Source organism: Wyeomyia smithii, chromosome 2, assembly GCF_029784165.1.
Source record: "Wyeomyia smithii strain HCP4-BCI-WySm-NY-G18 chromosome 2, ASM2978416v1, whole genome shotgun sequence".
Taxonomy (NCBI): domain Eukaryota; kingdom Metazoa; phylum Arthropoda; class Insecta; order Diptera; family Culicidae; genus Wyeomyia; species Wyeomyia smithii.
This window is the reverse complement of record NC_073695.1, coordinates 80,644,789-80,667,503: the sequence shown is the minus strand read 5'-3', so window position 1 is coordinate 80,667,503 and position 22,715 is coordinate 80,644,789. Positions and strand designations below refer to the sequence as shown.

General features: G+C 35.5%; 1 protein-coding gene across 8 annotated transcripts in view; it reads right to left on the bottom strand.

The window, feature by feature from the left end:
- LOC129724487 (transient receptor potential cation channel subfamily A member 1) overlaps positions 1-22,534 on the bottom strand; it is a 55,180-nt gene extending 32,646 nt beyond the window's left edge. For 2 of the 8 annotated variants that reach the window (XM_055679425.1, XM_055679424.1), the window contains exons 1-2: positions 21,695-22,534; positions 21,455-21,619 (exon numbers count right to left, since the gene is read on the bottom strand). In XM_055679425.1, coding sequence (XP_055535400.1) covers positions 21,455-21,619; positions 21,695-21,817 — 288 coding nt within the window. In that variant the 5' untranslated portion in view covers positions 21,818-22,534. Of the gene's footprint in view, positions 1-7,240; positions 9,750-21,454; positions 21,620-21,694 lie in introns of those variants that run through there. The other 6 variants (XM_055679431.1, XM_055679430.1, XM_055679428.1 and 3 more) reach the window with 6 other exon arrangements.
- Positions 22,535-22,715: the final 181 nt, after the last annotated feature.

The window sequence follows — 22,715 nt, the reverse complement described above, 5'->3', positions numbered from 1 at the left end:
CCCCTTCGGGGAATTGTGATTGTAACACGGTGTTGTTAGGAAGAACGAAGTTTTGATAAGACTCCTTTCTCTCGGCATAATAAATCCCTCTTAGAATAAACCTGGAACGTTAGGTAAGGTCTCTTTCCAGGGAATTGTAATTTGGTGATACTGGTAGAATTAAAAGAGGCTTGGTATAGTAGAGCAGTAAGATTGAAACGGAAAAAATCCTACACACAAGCATTTATGAGTGATACTGCCAATAGTATGAAGTGCGGAGTACAGAAAACACCTGGGCAATATTATAATAGATCAAATGTCTCTGGTTGCAGTGATGAGTCCACACAGAGGAAAAAATGTCGCTTAAACAAGGTGCGTGACAAATTTTTGCAATACATTTCATATAGGGAATCGGTTCAAATCACCATATTTTTTAGAAAAATGTGAATTTCTCATCATGTATAATCGATAGCCACTTCTAATAACCTTCATTTTGTTCCCTTTATAGAGTAGAACAAACATGCCAATTTTCAGAAAAATCGATTCAGGGTACTCAAAGTTATAGTAATTTTACGTGTTTAGCAGTTTTCGAACATCAATTTTTGACGGGCTTTTTTACTCCACTCACCCTTTTCAAAAAATCTGAGATTATGCAAAACATTGTTCTATCATATAGATAAACCCTGAAAGTTTCAGCCCGATCGGAGAACCTCGCTACAACCTCCCTTGTAAAGGTGGTTGCGCTACTCGCGAACTGGCTCTTAAGTTTCGAAGCTGATTACAACATTTTAAATAATATTTGTATTTCAGTCATGGAAAATGATTTGAGCAATTATTTTTAATCGAAAAACTTTTTAACTTTGTAAATGCGTTTTCAAATTATTTTGAATATCATAATTATTATTCAGGTAATCATACGGGGCCATCCATATACCACGTGGACAGACTTTAAACGATTTTGAACCCCCCCCCTCGCCGTAGACAACTGCTCATATATTATAAAAATTTTGCATGGACCGTGGACATTACACATACCCCTTCTCCCCCAAAGCTGTTCACGTGGTATGTGGATGACCCCCAATAAGATTCTTGATTTAAAATAATTGCACAAATCATTTACCATCATCGAAATACATTTATTTATTTTTAAAAATGTAGAAATTGAAAAAAAAATTTTGAAACTCATCATTTCATTGAAGAAATTAGTCTTCATTTCCCCGTCCTGCACTTTTTACTAAAACTTTTGTTTGAATAAAAGGAAAAATTTAATTTTTCTGCATTTCTCTCAGAAAGGTATAGGCAGAACCGAAGGTATCAAAGTGCCTCAAAGGGCCAAATGGCATATATCACTCGACTAAGTTCGACGATCTGAACATTTTCTGTTAGTGTGTGTGTATGTGCAACTTTTCAATCTCACTCGATTTTCATAGAGATGGCTGGACCGATTTTCATAAAATTATTCTCAAATGAAAGGTCCAGTTGCCCCATAAAACCCTATTAAATTTTATTGTAATCGGATTTTTAGTTTGCATGTTATTTAACAAAATGTGAAGATCACGAAACTTCATTATCTCAGAAACTACACAACCGATTTGAACAATACTGATATCAGATGAACGGGCTAGGGTTGACTGATGAAATATTATGATTGAACACGTGGTTCAAAAGTTGTGAAAAGAAAGTCATATTTGAAATAGAAAAAAAAATCCTACTATAAATAGTCGATTCATCGAATGATTAAAGATCCTTCCACGACATACTCCTTCTTTGAATTCACAGACGAATATGTGTTTTTGAGAGTAGATGTAGTTCTGTGGAGGCGCATGGCAGCTAATGAGCAAAATCGTGGAGTTTAAATAGATTCACAAGTGAAGCTTTTTTACTTAGATCTCGGAATTTACGAAGTTTTTTTATGTAGTTTCTTCACGTGCTACATATTTTTGCGTTTTTAGTGTACTCCTGAAGACCTATGTGGTACGAAATTCGAGAGCGGCAAATTTTCTTCCTATTCAGGGTTAGAGCTAAGGTGGCGCGTTCTGTTCTATTTATTTGACACAGACTTTGCAGCCAACTGTAGTACAACACAATTACGGAACGGCCGCTACGATCATACTGACTGACATCTAAAATCTCTCCTAAGCCGGTGATTGAACATACTACGAAAGGCTTGTTAGACCCACTTAACCCTCTGATGCCCAAATTATTTTTTCGCTCGAAAAAATTCTAGCCGCTTCGTTTTGTGATCCGTAACACATGTCTGATAATAAGAAAACTCCTTTTTTTAAATTACTTACTTATTTAAAAAAATATTAAGACCGCCTAGAGGCGGCATTGGGCACTCGTGTAAAAAAAAATCAAACGAACATTATTTCAATACTTTTACGATGTGAAACAAAAATGGCCATGTGCGTCACACAGGACAAACAATTTTATGTCCCGTTCATGTGGTTTGTCTGGCATATATTGTTCCAAAAAGGTTTTCATTCTGGGTGGAGCACAACTGCTAATCGACGCAAAGTGCTGCTCCATTGTAACTGACTGCAAGGTTTGGTTGAAATAGTTAATTATTGGTCGAATTTTTTATAGCTTGTCGTATCCAGAAGGTACTTCACGAGGAACTGCACTGTTGTCGTTAAAGTGGATATTTAAGTATGTTGCTCGAAACGATATTCCGGCATGGTTGCTTGGATTGTTTCTAATGCGTACTCAATCCAATTTAAACGAATGCTAGGATAACTATAAACAAACATAGAATACAAAATTCCTACAAATTTGCAATTTTTTGCGGTATAGTGTTTAAAGTGGTTCCAATATCTCTTTGAAAACGTATAGATTCGTCTAAATAGTTGAAGTATTTCAATGGAGTGTTCAGCTTTTTGAATTTTTCAGGTGAAGGTTTGTATTTAAAAAAAAAATGGATAATTTTGGTTGTACAAGTTTTTTGTCTTGTTAATGATTTCTTTGAATGCGCCTAACTTCGACTCAAAAATTTATCACTCTAAAAATGTAGAACGCGTCGGCCGAGCTTTTTGCTCAACATTTTTTGGGGCAGTAGGCTAAATGCGCTTCACATGTGGTCGGTGTTAAGTCAGACCGGACCAAGTCGCAAAATTGGAAAAAACGAGTGAACGATAGTAATGGATAAAGATTTTCTGAAGCTACATCACACAACAATCAGATTTTATTTATCTCTAAAACAGCAGAAATAACAGCATGATTTTTGTCTGCATTACCAATGAAAAGCGATTACAGTGTTCAGTCAGAATGGACCAAGTGTTTATTTTCAAGGAGACTGCCTGCGGTCAGCTATTGATAAAAGCGAACGAACGGAAGAATTTTCAAGCGTTTTTTCGGATTTCTTTGTATCAGAGAACTCTTTCACTCACCCCCCATCGGAATCTGTGAAGTTTCACGCACTGCCGTGGTTTTGAATGTGTTTTTGGACCGTTTATTGCTGTCACTTACATGACCTGATATCATGCCTTATAGTGTGCAGACAAAGTGAACCATGTGTTAAGCAGAAAAAGGTTGAAATTATCGGAATTTAGAGCATCGGTTTGAAGTCAACATAAATGAATTTCAACACTATCAGGCAATTTATCGGAATGCTTCTTTGCCCGTTAGTCAAAAAACTATACTTTACCTGTAAATGAGGAAAATGTACATTTGTGTGGGTGACCAACATTCCACAGTTTCAGAAAGAAGTTCAAGTTACAGTAGTAATACTGACTTGAAAGTTGATGATTTTACCAATGAGTTATATCCTCGGGAGGTTGGTAAGTGTATGTTTGTTACTGTTTTATGCAAGCTAATTAGAAATATGCCCGTAATGAAATTACGAAGCTAAAGGCAACACAAGCGATTGTTTAGAGAAGACCTTTCATATTAATACAAGAAGAAGCTGACTCGATTGACATTTAAGTGTGTAAAGCATGTTGTCAATATCTATTCAATATTATTTTCTAATCAATAATGGAGAACCTGTGCCAACTTTACATAAAGCTGTCCTTGAAGCACTACATCCAAACGTGACAGAAATTCCAGAACCAAAACACGAGGAAACCATCCAGTCCATTATCAATTCTACGGCAATTTTGGCCAAAGTTGCAGAAAAAGTGGATGATTACGAATAACTTAATTGAGTGAATTAACCATATTTTTGTTCCATTAAAACATTCCGCTCCTACCATTGATTTGTTGAAACAAACACAGTTTAAAGTTTTTTCAAACTATTTTCAATAATTGTTGATGTCGCAGAAGCTATTAAAAACTTTTTGACTGTTCGTCGATCAATGGACTAAAATTATTTGTTCAATTGTTCGGTCATAATGGACCAAGTCATTAATGATTCTTCTTTGATTCAATCAGAGTGGATTAAGTACATTTAAGCAGTTATAAACCTGTCCTTTTTGAGCTTACGGCACTCCTTTTTTTCAATTGTCACATTACATGATACAGTTAGAGAGTTACTCCAACTTATAACATCAAAACTGCGCAAAAATATTGAAAACTTCAAAATTCCCAGAGCAACAAACTTCAAACTCGTTTTTCTCGAAATGATCAAAATGTCACTTGGTCTGGTCTGACTTAACACCGACCATGTGTAGGATAATTAAGTCTTTTTTAATCATCGTCACTATCAAAATCATCCAAAATATCACAGTTCAGGTCCTTATCACTGTCAAGCTTCTGCACCATCAGCTCAGTAATCTGTCGGTCAGACAACGATGAATGTTTCGATTCCTGTCTTCGTTTCATGACTGAAAAAGTAACAGATCAAAAAACCATGTTTCGACATCAGCGAAAATTTTTCATGTCGGCAACGCCCAAAATCGCCTTTAAATGGTCTTCGCATTTTTGTTAATATTTCAGTATTTTATAGTTGAATAGAAACAAAACTTATATAAACCTAAAATCCCCACCCACCTGAACCCACCAATAATTACTTTGAATCAAATTTCTCACTAATAATCTTTTTATTTGAAATATCACTGCAGGGTAAAACGCATTTATGCAAATTTAAAATTTGATGGTTGCTATCGTGCGATTCAGATGATCATGAAACCACATATGAACATAGGAAAAAGTGATGTCAGTTCATTTTATGAGAAAAAAGTATGAACAGAGGTTTTGATAAAGAGATATTAAGCTTCCGATGAAGGCCGTCTAAAGGCAGCACTGGGTATCAGAGGGTTAATATATTAATGCAGTTATAACCATTTTTTTTCTGGCCCCTCAGTAAAAAAAAATCAACTGCTGAAACATGCAGGCTCTTGGCAGTTGTGTGCAAAAATTTTAAAGAGTTAACAACGTGTCTTTTGTCATTAATTTAGGCTTATAATTGAAGTTTAAACTAAGGAAATAAAAATTTCTGCTAATGATTAGTCGTAATTATAAAGGTAACAAGGTAAAAATAAACCCATTTATCTCACTGTTTAGGATAAATCTGACCTAGTGAAATAATAATATTTATCGTTATGTACATGCTGCTGAAACGTAAACAAGCCCTAAATCCTTGAAAATAGAAAAGAAAAACCGGGAGCAACGGGTGCTAATCCAGTAGCATCTTCTTGCTGGTAAACGTATATAATATTACATACTCTGGTCCTAAAACGACTTGTCGCCGCAATATATACCATCGACATCGCAGTAGTATCAATTGTAAAGAATATAGCCTATAATCGAATGTGAGTCATATCTTGAAATTCACTCTACTTGAGAAATTAATACTAATGTGTGACCGATATGCGGTTGAAGAGTAAAAAGATGCTTTAAAAAAATCGATGGTGTGTGTTGAATAATATTTCTTGCTCTGAGGTGTCCAATTGTCAGAAGTTTTTTATGAATCGTTCTTATGTATTGTTCTCATATGAAAGTAAAGCTCTACGGACACTGTGAAATGTATATGTTCAACAACTTCGATTTGATTGACTAGTTAATCCAGCTGCAGAAAATTTTTCACTTGAAATGTTTTAAATGACGTTGAAGGCTAAAAATGAATGTTTATTATTGTTTAGATTTGTGCCTGTTTTCATAAATATTTCGAATTTTCCAACAGCACAAGACATCACTTTCACATAACATGGCACTAACCACTGATACACTCCCCCCACAATTATGGAACTCCCACAATTACGGATCACTTTTGTGTCTCATGTTATTTAACTCAGTTAAACTAACGGTTCGAAGGCATGTAACATTTTTGCAGTAAACTATGCCATATTGGCTAGCTTTGAACACAGAAAACATCGTTTTTATTCCTGGATTGATGTGTTTTTCATAAGCGTGAAATATTGTCTTCCAGAATCTATCAAAATATTTGTCGTTTTTCTCAATCTGCGTAAGTAGCACGCTTATCATTCATAAGGTTCATATGTGATATTATCGCTAATTCTCGTGCAAAAAATGCCTCATACACAAAGATCAAGGTAAGTTCTTCACGATTCATCAATATGTTGATGGTTAATAACGATTTTTCTGTAAACACTAGTTATTTTCTAAGTGTTCCATAATAAGGACCGAGACAAAATAGTTCTCTATAAATATGAAACACTCCGATTCAAATGTGATTTTCACCAATTACAAACCCCTCTCAATTTCTTTTGAGCTCTAAACGGAAACTAAACAGTGCTGAGCCTTTGAAAAATATTATTTCTAAGGCACGAGGGACAGGAAAGCTACGTAAAGCGGGAAATTGTTATGATGTACCGTATAATGGTTGATTGCTATCTTCGGAAGCGACAGACCTGGACGCTCGATCTAACTGCACCCTCAAAAGCCACATAAAATGTGGCCAGGCCATGCGGGATCTTTAATACGATTCAAAATATGTTATTTCTTCAAATGACATAATTTGAATAAGGTTTATTGAATAAATTCGTTGCCGAAAGCTGTTTTTATTATGCTGATCCATAATATGATGCGAATTGTCTCATAATTAAAACCGCTTTCAAAAGTGATCCATAATTGTGTATTTGGTTAGTTATGAAATAAATATACTTTCTGAGAAATATTCACAAAATATGGAAACAAATACTCAATGAAGTGAAAGATTATATATTTCTATGACTGAAAACATTAAGAGATTACTTATGAATAATGAAATTGGTCAGAAATGATTTTTTGAATTCATACATCTTCTTAAGTGATACATAATCGTGGGGGGACTGTATATATAATTTTGATATTTTTTTATCTAATTTTATTTTTCAACGAAACCACAGGTCATAATATGTACTGATAAAAGATAAACGATGCACACCTGCAACACGAGCTCAGGATTCAGTCGGGTGCTGCCTTGTAACCGCAAAACTCGGCTCCAATTCTCTGGTATCTTCAACGGGGCTGTTAATGCGAGGCCATTCCAGCGTGGGCAATTAGGCATCATTTGTTTGAATGATTTTTGCTTGTACATCGCAACGAAGAGCATGGGGTTGATTTATGTATGTTTTACTCCAATTCTATAGTGAATTCCCACTACTCCTCCAATTTTAAACTCAGTTTGCACTTGTTGCATCTCTCATTTGAATGTGAAATGTTGGTAGGGGTACTAGGGGAAAGCCCGGCACTGAGGGTAAGACCGTCACCCCTAGGATTTTACTAGAAAACGCTAATTAACTGTGTTTTGGAATATGTGGAGTGTTGGTTTTTAATGTTTTAGACATTTTAAGATGCATCGAAGCCACCGTGAAACGTCAAACGTCAAAATAATAAACAAAACATACGCTACTGCACCTGATGCATAAAAGGATGTAATTTTTCGTGAGTGGAACTTAAGCTTTTATTCATTTGAAAAGACTAAAATAATTTTTCGTTTCTCTACAATTTATTGCCTGTATTGTTAGCAATCACAGGAATTCGATCTGAGGTAAATTGGAGCGATAAATTTGTAGAAATACTCTTTTAAAAAAAAATGTGCGTGTCGGGGTAACACCGTCACCCAGTGAGTGGGGTAAGCCCGACATGGTCTGAGGCTAGTTGGATGTTACTGACACATATTTCTCATCTATTGTGTCTCGCTGATAAATAAATTAAATAATCGACTTAGAACCATGCACTAAAGCTCATCTGTGATTTCTGAATGATTCCAAGGGTTATTGGAGGTGTCAAATGTACTGAATCAAGTCTCAAAACTGACGGCTTTCCCGGTGGTATTTGAATTATGCTCCGGTGTGGTCAATGTGATTCTGGCTTCAATGAAATCAGTTTATAATATGATTTAAAGTGCCACATGATAGGCTTGCCGAGTATCAAATTCTTTCATTGTTTATACATAATGTTCAACGGAACTTGTTCCGGCAATCTGCTCAGAACCAGCTAACCGACAGCAACCAAATTCAACATTAACATACAGGAATGTAATATCTCTCATTCGACGGTTTCCTAATTCAAATTGGTTCAGTTAGTTCGAGTTAATTCATTAACAAACTTAGGGGCCGGTGTTACCCCCAAGGGGTGCCGGTTTCACCCGCACTGAATGCTTAACGTCATTTTTATCTTAGTTTCAAAACTTCACTATTCCTTGTAAAATAACAGTTTGAAAGTACTAAAAACCTTCATATCATGTAGAAAACAATCTGGGCAATGATCCTGTGAAAGAAATATAACAATATTCGCCATCAAGTGCTACTAAAGAATCATTTTCTTTAGGGGGCCGGGCTTACCCCCAGTACCCCTAATGATCTTTATCCAACGAATATCAATGCAAGGATTCCACTGCATCACCACTGCGTAAAACACAAAGTCAATCACTAATTTCAGTGTGAAAACTCTTAATTACGAAACAAGTTGCTGTTTTTCTTCACTTTTTCTTGCTGATAGTAACTATGAGCCATTAATTAACTAATATTCGCAATTAATTGATGGATGGTGCAACTCGCCTTTGATAAGATGTTTCGGTTGCTATAGTAAAACTATGGTTCAGTCACGTTGTTTAGCTTGCGTTTTGATGTGGATCGAAAAGTGTTTACGTAAATAATTTTCATGCTGATTTATGCCGATGGAACCATGAAATAATTAAGGTTTCATGTTTAACGTCTAGACAGGAAAATTGTACCCATTGAAGAAAAATAAATTCAGAGAGCTTCTCATTAAAATTATTTTCTTCGTTAGCTACAACAATTCAAAACAGTTCAATGCATATCTCTAACTTTATTAAACCGTTCCAGTTTGTGTAAAACCAGGAGGGTCTCGAGTCACCGAATAAAGTTAGTTTACCTATAGTTTTTGTAATTTAATTAGCACTCAATCGAGATACGAGAGCTGAGCGCACGAACGAATTTTATTTGTGCCGAGTAATGAAACATGTGTTGCTCTTTTTTTATGAAATGAATTTTCATGAAAGTAATGTAAAACTTGTAAATACGTGAGATTTCATTAACCAGACCACAAGAGCTGTTTGAGAAACTTCTTGAACCACTTCCAAAAAATCTTATTGAAGGTTATATACAAAGGCTTAGGCTAAGAATCAAGGCGCCAGTTTTTTTTTTCATCAGAATCAAATCAGCGGTCTTCTGCAATTTCATTATTTGACTTATTCATTAGATAATCCACACCACCGTCGTAGCTAGAATGTCAACACAAATTTTAATCCAACTAGCATCCACTTAATCCAATATTGAAGGTATGGCTGAACTGACTCTATTTACTAGTCAGTAGATGATATCGTCTTATTTCGATATTGCACTGTATCGCGTCGCGTTTCAAGTTGAACTGAGGATAAACAATCTTTGATTTTCTGTTTTATATCCATCTCATCTCGGCTACTGTACTGCTCAATCGTTCTCGTACATCCTGTCGGGTTTTCCCGTTGCTACGGAAAGCCAACCAGCATTTTTTTTTTGCAGAAGCATAGTTGCTCTCTAGTAACTCTAACGTTACTCTTTTTTCTCATGAAGGCTTTAGCAAGTGAGCGTGGCTGCCTGTAGAGCTGCCAACAGACCATGTTCCAGTTTCTATAACTCTGGTTGTTTTTGCCGCATTAGTACCATTCTTGCATTCTGTGGTTACGATTATAACTGTTCGTTGTAAACATTTTTTTTGTTAGAGAACAGTTTTCAGTTGACGGGCTGGAAATTTAATAATAGAGTTAGGTATTTGTCTCGGAAAACTTCAAATGAAATTTGCTGATCTGTTCTTCAATTCAATTTGACACTGGCTTTTTTTCAAAATATTGTATCTCAATAACCTTTGGTTGTACAGAATGATTCTAACTCGAACTGAACATCCGCTCCCCGATGCTACCTTGTAAAAAAATGATAACAAAATTTGGTTCATCACAAAATTTGAATAAACACGAAAAATGAAACCTAATTTTTAATAAAAAGTAAGTTTCAATTTTTTTTTAAATTTCAACATTTTTATGATATTATGATTTTTTATCATAATATATAATTATATTATGATTTTTTATCAGTGCTTGTGTGTAATATTATATTACCCTTTCCTTTCACGCGTTTACTGTTCTACTATACCAAGCTTAATTTCTCCTGCCAAGTATCACCAATTATAATTCCCTGAAGAAGTTTTGTCGTGCGTCCTTCTGGCCAGTTTTATTGATAAGAGGGTTTTTTTTTGTTAAGAGGAAGTCATACCTTTGTTAAGAGGAAGTCATACCTTTGTAGATTTCAGCGTCAAGGTAGGGGAACTGGTGGGGCGCCTGAGAATAAACCCATGCTCAAGTCCTTTCTGACATCGTATGACCTTGTTCTACAAAGAATCGAACCCACGACCATTCGTTTGACAAAGCGAACTCTGTAACCTTGCGGCTACGTAGCCTCCCTTTCTGTACAATCAATGGTTTCTGAATGAACATATAGCAAACTGAGTATTTTTCGCGAGCGAAAAAATTTTTTAGGCACAAGCATAATTTCTATAAGGGTGTATGCTTTTAGAAAATTATTTTTCAGTTCAGTTTTCCTCTCGCTGAAAATATTCACGTGTGCAAAGTTTCATTCGGATTGAAAATGGTTGAATAATTTTTTGCGTATTTTTGTATCATTTGGAGAGATTTTGCGCTATAACACTAGTAAACACAGGTTTGGCCGTAGAGCTCAAATACAATAAACTGAAAGATTTTTACCCAGAGCTTTTTACCCATTTCTGTAAATTTTGGTGCCCCGAGTAAAGATAACTTCCTCAGAACTTAAATGAGTTTCCCGGTGAGCCAACGTAAAAACGACGAACCCGCAAGCGATTACTCTGTGACCTTTTGACGGATTTCTGCACTAGACGCAAAGGCCCAGGCCTTTTTCATGCCAAAATATTTAGCGGATAAAATGGTGATGTAGGACAAATATATATATATATATATATATATATATATATATATATATATATATATATATATATATATATATATATATATATATATATATATATATATATATATATATATATATTATATAATATATATATATATATATATATATATATATATATATATATATATATATATATATATATATATATATATATATATATATATATATATATATATATATATATATATATATATATATATATATATATATATATATATATATATATTGATTTTAACGCTTGGTTGACATATTTCACTACGGCTGTTATACACCGTGTATCTCCAAGAGCTCCAGTTGCTTTCGTGTTAAGAACAAGAATAAGTTAAATTTCCTACACGCTTTGAATCGAGTTGAGCGTAAATTTTTGCAATGTAGGTGAAGCGTCGCAGATTCGAGAATGAGAAACGAAACAAAACACCTTCAATACTACTGAGTGATTGTCATGAGCACCAAAAGAAAATTTGTGCTTTTCTGATGCGAAAATTACCCTGGTTCTAGATTTGCGTTATCGATCGGTCCAATATCGATAATTTGCGTTATCGATATTGGACCGGTAACGGTGTTCGACTGGGCACAAAGGAACAATTGAAGCGGAAAATCACTCTATTTCGCAGTGAAAATTTTTAAAATGAGGGTTATATCTTGCTGCGACAAACTGTTCATAGACAACACTGTCGTTTTATTTTGATGCCGGTCGTTATTGTGAAAATGATTGTTGAGAAACACATGAAAATTTTATAATAATAGTAGTTGCGAAAATTCTCAAAACTCTTATCTTCAACCATTCATAGTTGTTGCGCAGTGCCTGATAGTTGACTCGTAATCCGCTCTCTTTTCCTGATGTCGCGTACCTCTAACAGCTATGCTGCAGGCTCCACTCGCTCCTGTGTGACGAACAAGAATGAAGTTGAATGATCTACTCGCAGTCTTTTGTATCGAGTTGAGTGTACATTTCTGCAATGTAAGCGGGGCGTCGCAGACTCTATAATGTGAAACGAGGCAAAACACTTTGCTGAGTCAAAATATGTAGCGAGTAGAATTTATTCCGTACATATTAATGTTATCCGTGCTCGGTAAGCAAGGAAATAGCAAGGAGAGTATATGGAAAAGCTCGACCTTAGAACTTCTCACCTATTTTGCTAATTAAGCAGCAAAGCAACAATGTTAAACATTACTATATCAAACAGTTGTCACATATTTAATCTATTTACCGACATATGAATTACTAAGAAGAGATTCGCTTGCTATTATCGCTTGCAATCTGACACAACATTTTCAGTTTCATTTTCAATTTTACAAAATGTACTTTAGAATAGAAAACAGAGACGTAGTCCTAGGTCAAAAATTTCGTGTTGAAAACTTCACACTATTTTGTCCTTCACGTTTATTTGGTATAAGTATTGTCATCGTAATTATTGAAATCAGTAACAAATATCTATTCTTTGATAATTTTCGGTTCTATTTTCATCAATAGAAATGGCTTATTTAATTGAACAAGTAAACTTTCTCAGATTATTTAATTGTACAAATAAACTTTCTAAGATTTCGTAAGCTATGTAATGTTTGGTTTGATTTGTGACAATTGTAGTCGGATGTCTTGTGAATAATCTTGCATTTTTAGGCAGAGCTTCGATAAAATCTATTATTTCAACACTTTCCTGCAAGACTTCTTTCAACAATGATGACAGTTTCTTGATAGCGAGCGCAAGATGATGAAGAATGCAATGACTGCTATCTCAGTTTTCTGCCTTTTCTGGAATTCTTGCCACGACTTTAGAAATATTTCAACAATAGCTTTAGCACCGTTCGTACACACATTTACACAATTTTCCCATGCAATATTGTAGAAATTGGCAGTGGTTTGCAAAGGAATAAATCTTCTTGGAAAATTTCAGAAAATTATTAGCTTACAAACATCATCACAATTGCAAGTCCTGCCCCATCTATGGATTTGTCAAGCTGCATCGCAAATCTTTAAATTTTGCAATCAAGAAAACAAAGTGTTCATGACATCTTTACCCATGTCAAAAACACGCCGAGAGATCGTATTGTTGAATACTGGAATCCAACATCTATCATAACACTAACAACAAATCTAACAATCAATCATAACACTTTTTTGACCAAAGAATAAAATGCACAGCTTCGCGAAATTGCCAAAATCGATTTTTTATGCCAAATGTTCTAAAAATGCATAAAACGTCGAGGTCTAAGATTATCTAATAAAAATTGAGACTATGTCAGTTGAAATTAAATGAATAAAAATATTTTTGCCTTTCTCCTAGAAAGGTATTCCAATCATTGGCAAAATCGAAAGTATAAAAGTGCTCCAAAGGGCCGAATGGCATATATCACTCGACTCAGCTCGACGAGCTGAGCATTTTCTGTATGTGTGTGTATGTGCAACCTTTTACACTCACTCACTTTTCGCAGAGATGGCTGGACCGACTGAAGACTGTTTAATCTCACTCATGTTTCTCAAAGATGGCTGGACCTATACCTATTGCCCCATAAGACCCTTTTGATTTGTTTTGCAATTGGACTATTATTTGGCGTGTTATATTTGATATGTGGTTTAGAAGTTATGGAAAGAAAAGAAATTCAAAGACTATTTAAAATTTCGCTATTTCTTATGTACGTCAAATATCATATTTTATACCTCAATTACAACATCAATATTTTAGAACCCAAAGAGTGAATAAACATTTATTGGATTGAAGCGTTCATGTAAATCTATTTTTACAAATTATAAGTTTGAATGAAAAAGGCTTGGTCTGACCGCTAGGTGGATTAATTTGTGTGTTTTTATATAATCGACTTTCTGGGACTTGAGCTGAGACTGAGATTTAAAAAACAAAATCGGGCCAGATTGCATTTTTCAGGCATTTGGCACAAAAAAATTGGATTACGAACAGTTTATGTACAGTGCCTCCACAGTTTTGTCTATTCTCACGAAACTGAACAATTTTCATTAGCAGTGGTATATTTTGTAACTCACTTGTAGCCTCATTTATACGATTAAAATGATTTAAAGTTGAAAATGTCACTAAAAACTATAATTCTGCTCGGTGCAATAAGTGAAGTGACCCATAATTGTATGTAATGTTACATTTTGCGGTGCACAATTGTGGGTCAGTCCATATCTTGGCTATTTTTATTACTTCAACATGATAATGCATCAAGACTGAATAAAATAACTTATTATCAAGCTTTTACTGCAATAAAACTACTAATGTAATGAATTTTGACGATTTTATAGACTAAATGATTTTAAATGCCAAAAGTGACCCATAATTGTGTATTGTAAGTGTATTTCCTTCCCAACCGATTTACACGCATCAACTGCAGTGAAACTAATTGTTGATCGAAAGTACATATCAGAACAAAGAGATAGATAGTAAAACATTCGTAGTTGATAAATTTTCCGATTTTATATCCATTTTTGAACATTCAGACAACACGTTGACTGACCCGTAATTGTAGAGGGACTGTACTTCTCGTTGATTCAACAATGCAGGTTCCCCGTCAAATATTTTGGTTTGAAAAAATGATCCGCCGAGCTAAAGATCTTGGATGCTGCGGAGCACTTGCAGAAGCTTCGCCCTGCGCTAGAGGCACCAAACTTCACAGGAATCGTTAAAAAGCTACAATCTCTTTAGGGTAACTTTTTTGAGTATGAAGGCAACTTTTTAAGATATTGAAAAAATGCCGTTCTTTTTGTTTTTCGTACCGCCACCAATTTCGACGTAGAACTACAACTTACATGAAGATAGGGGTTTAAATAAAGATCTAAAATAGCAGTTATGAAAAAAGTGATCAGGTTTAAGCGCTTATAGCACAGTCATTGCTCACCAGAATCACGAGTTGTAAGCTTGAATTAATAAGAAATTATTTGTGATTGGACACTTAAAAAATGATTTTTGGAGTTACGCTATTGAAAATTGGCAAACATTCTGGAGTGATAGTAGCCAGAAAATAACAGTTTCCGTAGCACGAAGTAACAATCGTTTGATTTACTTTTGTTTACGCAATCAAAATCCTTCTGCAAGTCAGATATGATTGATTGCAAAATACAACCGGTACTTCTTAGCCTTTTCGAGAATACATATAGAAGGTAAACTTTTTTTACCACTCTGCGTCGAGAGGCTCGTATTAAAAAGATTTATTTTCGTGTGCAATCAGCAATTTTTCCTAGTAAGATACCAGTTATGAGAAACAGGGGTTTTAAAGGGTTATCTATCATTCTGCAGACTAAGTAGCAAATTTAAAGTTAACTTGAAAATTGCGTGAAAAAGTATAAAAAAAGATTTAAGCTCAGATAACGGTGAATGAGCTGCGTTGGTGTCAGTTGCTTTAGCAGGTGACGAGCGGCGTCAGTAACGTTAAAAAAGCACGAATAATTCAATGAGCATGCAATACACGATGTAGTTGATGACTATGGTGATGCGTTAACCGGGTAAAGCTTTAATGTGTCGCTTTTCTGGAATGCAATTCTTGGTTGGCAGTAAGGGTGTGCGAAATTTCGCGAAATTTCGAGTTTCACGAAATTAAACGAAATTTATCGAAATTGAGAACACATTTTTTTAATAAATAGATACAAATTATAATTTCTGAACCAATTTTTCTGCTTTTATAGACTCTAATTAAGGTCCGGAAATGCTTCAAAGCTTTGACCGTATAAAGTTCGAAAAAATCTATAGTTCACTATAATTTTCCTAATTTCCGGGTTTTTCTTAAAAATTTTCCACTTAAATAAACTCAAAATACCTCTAAGCCTTCTGTTGAAATATGAATCAATAAAAAGATTTACTTCAAATTTATAAATTCTAGTCACTTTTTGAAGAATTTCGAGAAAAATTTCGTTTAGTTTCGGGAACGCACAGCCTTAGTTGGCAGACTATAGGTGGCCTCGAAAATTGATTTTTAGCTGCTGAAAGAAGAACTTCGTCCGGAGGAAGCAAACTATAATAATTTTGGTTGTGCTGCAGTTTTGGATGTGATGATCACTTAGTGCCATATGATGATTGTCAAACACATTGCTACGTTTTTGCCTTTCTCCTAGAAAGGTATAGCAATCACTTGCAAAACCGAAAGTATAAAAGTGCTCCAAAGGGCCGAATGGCATATATCACTCGACTCAGCTCGACGAGCTGAGCATTTGCTGTATGTGTGTGTGTATGTGTGTGTGTTGAATTTCATTGTAATCGGATTTTTGGTTTAGAGGTTATGTTTAAGAATGTGAAAATCATGAAACATCAATATCTCAGAAACTACACAACCGATTTGAACAAAATTGGTCTCAAAAGAACGGGCTACCTAGAAAACCCTTAAGTTTTGAATTTCATAAAGATTGAACTTGTGGTTCAAAAGTTGTGAAAAGAAATGTGTTCTGGAAACTGTTTAATCTCACTCATGTTTCTCAGAGATGGCTGTACCGATTTTCATAAAATCAGTGTCAAATGGAAGGTCTAATTGTCTCATAAGACCCTATTGATTTGTTTTGCAGTCGGACTATTACTTTGCCTGTTAACTTTAAAAATGTGAAATCTAGCTATGCAAAGAAACATATTCCGAAGACTACTTGGACTCACTCACTTTTCTCAGAGATGGCCAACCCGATTTCCACAAAATTAGTGTCAAATGAATGGTCTAGCTGCCTCAGAAGACCCTATTAAATTTTACTGTAATCGAACTGTAACTTCATTTGTAATGTGCCGACTTGTGAAAATCACGAAACATCATTATCTCAGAAACTACACAACCGCTTTGATTATTATTATCAGATGAGCGGGCTAGTTAAGGGTTAACTGATGAATTATGATTGAACACGTGGTTTCAAAGTTTGGCTGCCCTACACGTTCCCATTTCATTTGATTATAATCGAACTTAAGCAACCGTTATGTATTAAACTGTTAATAAAACAACGAAAGTCTATTATCTCAAAGATTACATGACCTATTTGAACATAACTAGTGTCATTTGTTTATTGTTTCTCGTATTCGAATAAAAATCGTACAGACTAATTATAGCTTATTCTAATTTCTAATTCTATTTTTAAAAGCCGTTTTCGTCATACCCAGTTCAAGGAGGTCACTGACATCGTTATATGCTTTCAGACATGCATGATATGCACTATCATGTCCGTAACTAGTTCTGCGGAACGGTAAATTAATCGTGGGATATCTTCGGAGGGCTCGCGGGGGTACATTAAAATTGATGTGTCTTAACAGTTCTGGACAGTCAATAACATTTTCTATTATGTCGAAAATAAACGTTCTCTGCAGCTTGATTCGACGGGCTGCGAGAGTTTCTAAGTTAAGAAGCATGCAACGCGCGGTGTAGTCATGTAAATTCACCGGATCATTCCACGGTAGTTGGCGTAAAGCATACCGAATGAACTGCTTTTGTATCCGCTCAAATTTCACGGCGTGCGCTAGGTGGTATGGTGCCCAGACTTGAACTGCATACTCAAGGATGCTCCGAACCATTGCACAGAAGAGGGTTTTTAGGGTGTATACATCAGTGAAATGGTGCGACTGCCTTCAAATGAGTCCGAGCACTGCAAACGCTTTGGCTGCAATGATTGAGACGTGATCATGAAATCGGAGTTTAGAGTCTATTGTGACTCCTAGATCGCGAATAGAAGTGACCCGCTCCAGGAAGTTACCATCAATGTAATATGTATGGTTTACAGAGTCAGAGCGTCTTGTGAATGAGACAATTTTGCACTTCGCTGCGTTCATTTTCATGACATTTTGTGAACACCATAGCGAGAGTTCGTTAATGTCGTCTTGCAAAGCCAGACAGTCCAGAGGTGACGATACTATTCTATAGAATTTAAGGTCATCAGCAAACATCTGCTTCTGGGACTTCAGTCTAGTGCATATGTCGTTTACAAACAAGACAAATATAAGCGGACCCAGTACGCTTCCCTGTGGGACACCAGACGTGAGGACGAACTCTTTGGAACACAAGGAGTTCACGCAGACTGAGGCTTTACGGTTAGTGAGGTATGAGTGTAGCCATGCGGTGCTGTGCTCTGGAAACCCCATACGTTTGAGTTTTTCGATGGCATAATCGTGTGGTACAACATCAAAAGCCTTAGAGAAATCGACGTAGACAGCATCGACTTGTTTTCTGTTTCCAATTTCAGGAAATAGTGCGTTTGTATAACACATCAGGTTGGAGGTTGTGGACCTTTGTTGCATTAACCCGTGTTGGTATTCTGATATAAGCGGTCGTGCAACTCTATATAGCACGACATGAACTAGCGACTCGAATATCTTCGCAAGTGAGCATAGTATTGATATGCCACAATAATTGTTGACGTGGTGAATATTGCCTGTTTTGAGGATCGGTACAATGCGTGCGGTTTTCCAGACCGTTGGGAAGATCTTCGATGAAGCGATAAGTTGAAGAATGAAATGTTTCTGAATGAAACAGGATGAGCCAGTGATGCTGCGCAATTTTTGAGAAGTAGTGGCGGAAGCCCGTCCGCTCCAGCGCCTTTTGTGGTGTCGACATTTTCCAGTGCTTTTCGAACCTCTCCAATCGAAAACCTTATTTCTGGTAGACTTATGTCATACGAATTTACACTCTGGAAGCATTCGGGACGTATCACAGGGGACGATGTACTATAGACACTTTGGAAGAAGTCGGAAAATAATTCAACAGCTTCACCAGCCGTATTTGAGGTTTTACTCGCATGTTGTAAACTGGACGGTATTCTAGGGCCAGCCTTCAGTGACTACGTCATACGAACGAGTCATCTTTCAAACTTACAAATAACAAACTTCATAACAATTTGATATGTGGCTCAAAAGTTATGGAAAAAAGAGAAATTCAAAGACTATTTAAAACTATTCCTGCTTTGATCGATACATACATTGATTCCTTGCGGTTTGTTTGAAGTCTGCAAATGCACGACGAATCGGCCATAGGATATGATCAAAGTCAAATAACAAATCGTTTGAAATGATTGGTTTTATCTAAATGACAACATCCTCGTCTATTGGCTTCTGTACATCGCCTTAATTCTGAACCGGAAGTCACCATTTTGGATTTCATAATGGCATTTGGAGACAATTTCTGGATTTTGAACGGCATACTGGTTGAAGAAAAACTCATATTGGGTGGTATTTGGTCATTTTCTGCTGTTTTCAGAAACCGGAAGTCGCCATCTTAGAATTTAAAATGCTATCTGTGGTCGATTTTAGCTTCTGTGTACTATTCTAGATCCGGATATTATTATATTGGGTGGAAATCGGCCATTTTCGGCTGTTCTCCAGAAACCGGAAGTTGCCATCTTACAATCCAAAATGTTGTCTGAGGTCGATTATGGAACATTTTTGTTACCACTAAAAACATTCACCTGCCAATATGGTTCCATTTAGTTGATTAGTTCGCGAGATGTGCAAAAATTTGTGAAGAAACATGTACTTCCAGAAGAGGGACGGGCGTCAAACCATTATGGACATATTTGTTACCTCTAAAAACATTCACATACCAAATTTGGTTGTATTTTCTTGATTGGTGCTTGAGCTGTGCGAAATTTGTGTTTCATTTTCATGGGATCCCTCCCTTATAGAAGAGGGAGTCGAGTTTCAAACCATTATGTACATATTTGGTACCACTAAAAACATTTACCTGCCAAATTTTGTTCCATTTGGTTGATTAGTTCTCGAGATGTGCACAAATTTGTGTTTCATCCAACTATTATGGACATAATAGCTACCCCTTAAAACATCCACATGCCAAATTCGGTTTCATTCGCTTGGTTTGTTCTTGAGTTGTGCAGAAATTTATGTTTCATTTGTATGGGACCCCTCCCTTCCAGAAGAGGGAGGGGTCTCAAACTATCATAGGAACCTTTATCGGCACCAAAAACTTCTACATACAAATTTTCACGTCGATCGGTTCGGTAGTTTTCGGGCCTATATGGATCAGACAGACAGACAGACTTGACTGCATTTTTATATGTAAAGATTACAACATCAATATTATAGAACCTAAAAAGTGAATATACATTTATTGGATTGAAACGTTCATGTAAATCTATTTTTACAAATAAAACCGCTGACCGCTAGGTGGATTAATTTAGGTTCTTTTAAATTGTAGATATTGTTACTAAAACGATCACTAGAACTCCAGACAAAACATATGAGGTTATGTCTTTATCATATATATGCAATGCAATGTCAAACAATAAACAAGATTTAAATATGTTTACGAAAGATTAGCATTTTTGATGATTATCTACAACACAATTTCAAGAGTAAAAATATCTGATAATAAATTCTATGCTTGAGCGCGTCACGCTTATTTTTTGTTTTAAGTCATTCTAACATAGAATCAATTCTTGTTCGGTAGACCTATTTAGAAACAGACAGCGAACATTTACGCTGAAAGGGACTAGGTACTGAGTTGCGAAAATTGAATTTAGATGTTCTTAGACGAAGTGCAAAAAAAGTATATAACCGGATTCTTTGAAAATATTAACCTTTTATGTCTTTACATAGGACTACTACATAAAGCCTTTCTTGTTTCTAGAGAAGCAGACGCGGGAAACAGGCTTAGAGGAATAATCATATTGCAGCGTTTTGGATAAAATTGGAAAACGCTTTTTATCATAAAGAAAAATTTTGTCAACTTGATTGAGACATTCATCCTGAATGCAATATTTTGAACGACAAAAATGTTCTTTTATTATTAACCAATTGCATAGTTTTGATATATATATATATATATATATATATATATATATATATATATATATATATATATATATATATATATATATATATATATATATATATATATATATATATATATATATATATATATATATATATATATATATATATATATATATATTTGGTTATATTCAAATTAAATTAGAGTGTTGTTTATAAAGATATGTTTAAAATCAGTAAGTTTGTTACTATAATGTTGGAAGATGAGAAAATTATTTATATATTGGCCTAAAACCAAAATTATTATTCTCCTCCCGGACTATATTATTATTGCCTAACTTCTGTCCTTTCTATATTTTCATTGCTCTGAAAGGTAAGCTTACACTCACAAGTACATTTAAGTAACTCTCAAAAGTATCTCGCCGGAGATATTAGTGTGAGATTTAAAGCATGAAAACTTACCCTTAAAATACGAAATGGACTATCACTTAGCAGACAGACGTCTGCCTCCACGGATTGCGTTAGGATAGAATGCAGCAGACTATTCTCCAGCTGGTTCATATTATCCGATTTGCTTGGGTACAGTATATTTCCGCTGGATTTACGCAGCTTCGTAAGTAGCCAACCCTGAATGTGGGAGAAAACGAAAGTGCGTCAGCAACACAGAAAGAAAGCCCGAGGGCGCTATCACAACTTCCGTACCCCGAAATGTGGCGCACTGGGCGGTCCATCTTCCTCCAGAGTACAATCGTACACACCGAAACTGCGTTGCGTGCCCGAGTGAACTGATCTAGCACTGTGTACCAGCTGAAGCGGGGTGGGCATGACTGGATGGATTAAGAGCACTAGCTATTTGTCAATCTAACATTCTACTGAATCTAAGGTCTTTTCTTTTGCTACAAGTCTGACTTGCTCACAGAATTACCATCTATTCTATTTGTAGTAGGTTTTTTCATGAATGCACTTGTAAAATTTTTTCTACAGCATGTAGATCCAATTGATTCAAAAAACGTTACTGTTACTGTTATATTGATGGTTCATGACAAGGAAAATTAAGAAAGGATCGTGTTCTGTAGTATGACGTTGAGTTGACCAAGTTTATTTATTCCACAGTAAAATATTGTATTAACATGTATAATTTAGATATTTATGGATTATACACTCTGAAGTTATCAAGCTGATTCACTATGATGGGCATCGAAAATTTGATTTTTTTAATTTTGTTCTAATTATTGGGAACTGTTAAAAGGTTACAGCTTCCGACATTAGCGCATAACTTCCCTATTATAACCGGTTATTTGTATGTTTTCTGTATAACTTAACACCATATGGATAATTTCACCATTGATGTACAATTATAACTCACTGAGTAAACAATTTTCTTTTCACTGACCATACGGTTCAGTTTTATTCACTGTTTCACCGTTCTATATAGGTATGTGGCAACAGCTAATCTATCCGATCAATTTCAGGTACCACCTGTATATAGGCAAGGACTTTTTACTTCCGGTTCTGCTTAGAGCATTGCACGTTTGAACTCCACGGCGGTTGTAGAAAAACTGACTCCAACGCCTTGATCAGGCTGGAAAATTAACTGTCCCGTTGGATGCGAAGAATAACACTCTAATGGGTTGGGTCTGACGGATAGAGTGGGGGTAAAGATATCGGGAAATAAATACGAGTTAACACAATCTGGTTTAGATGAGCGATGTGCTCTTGAAGC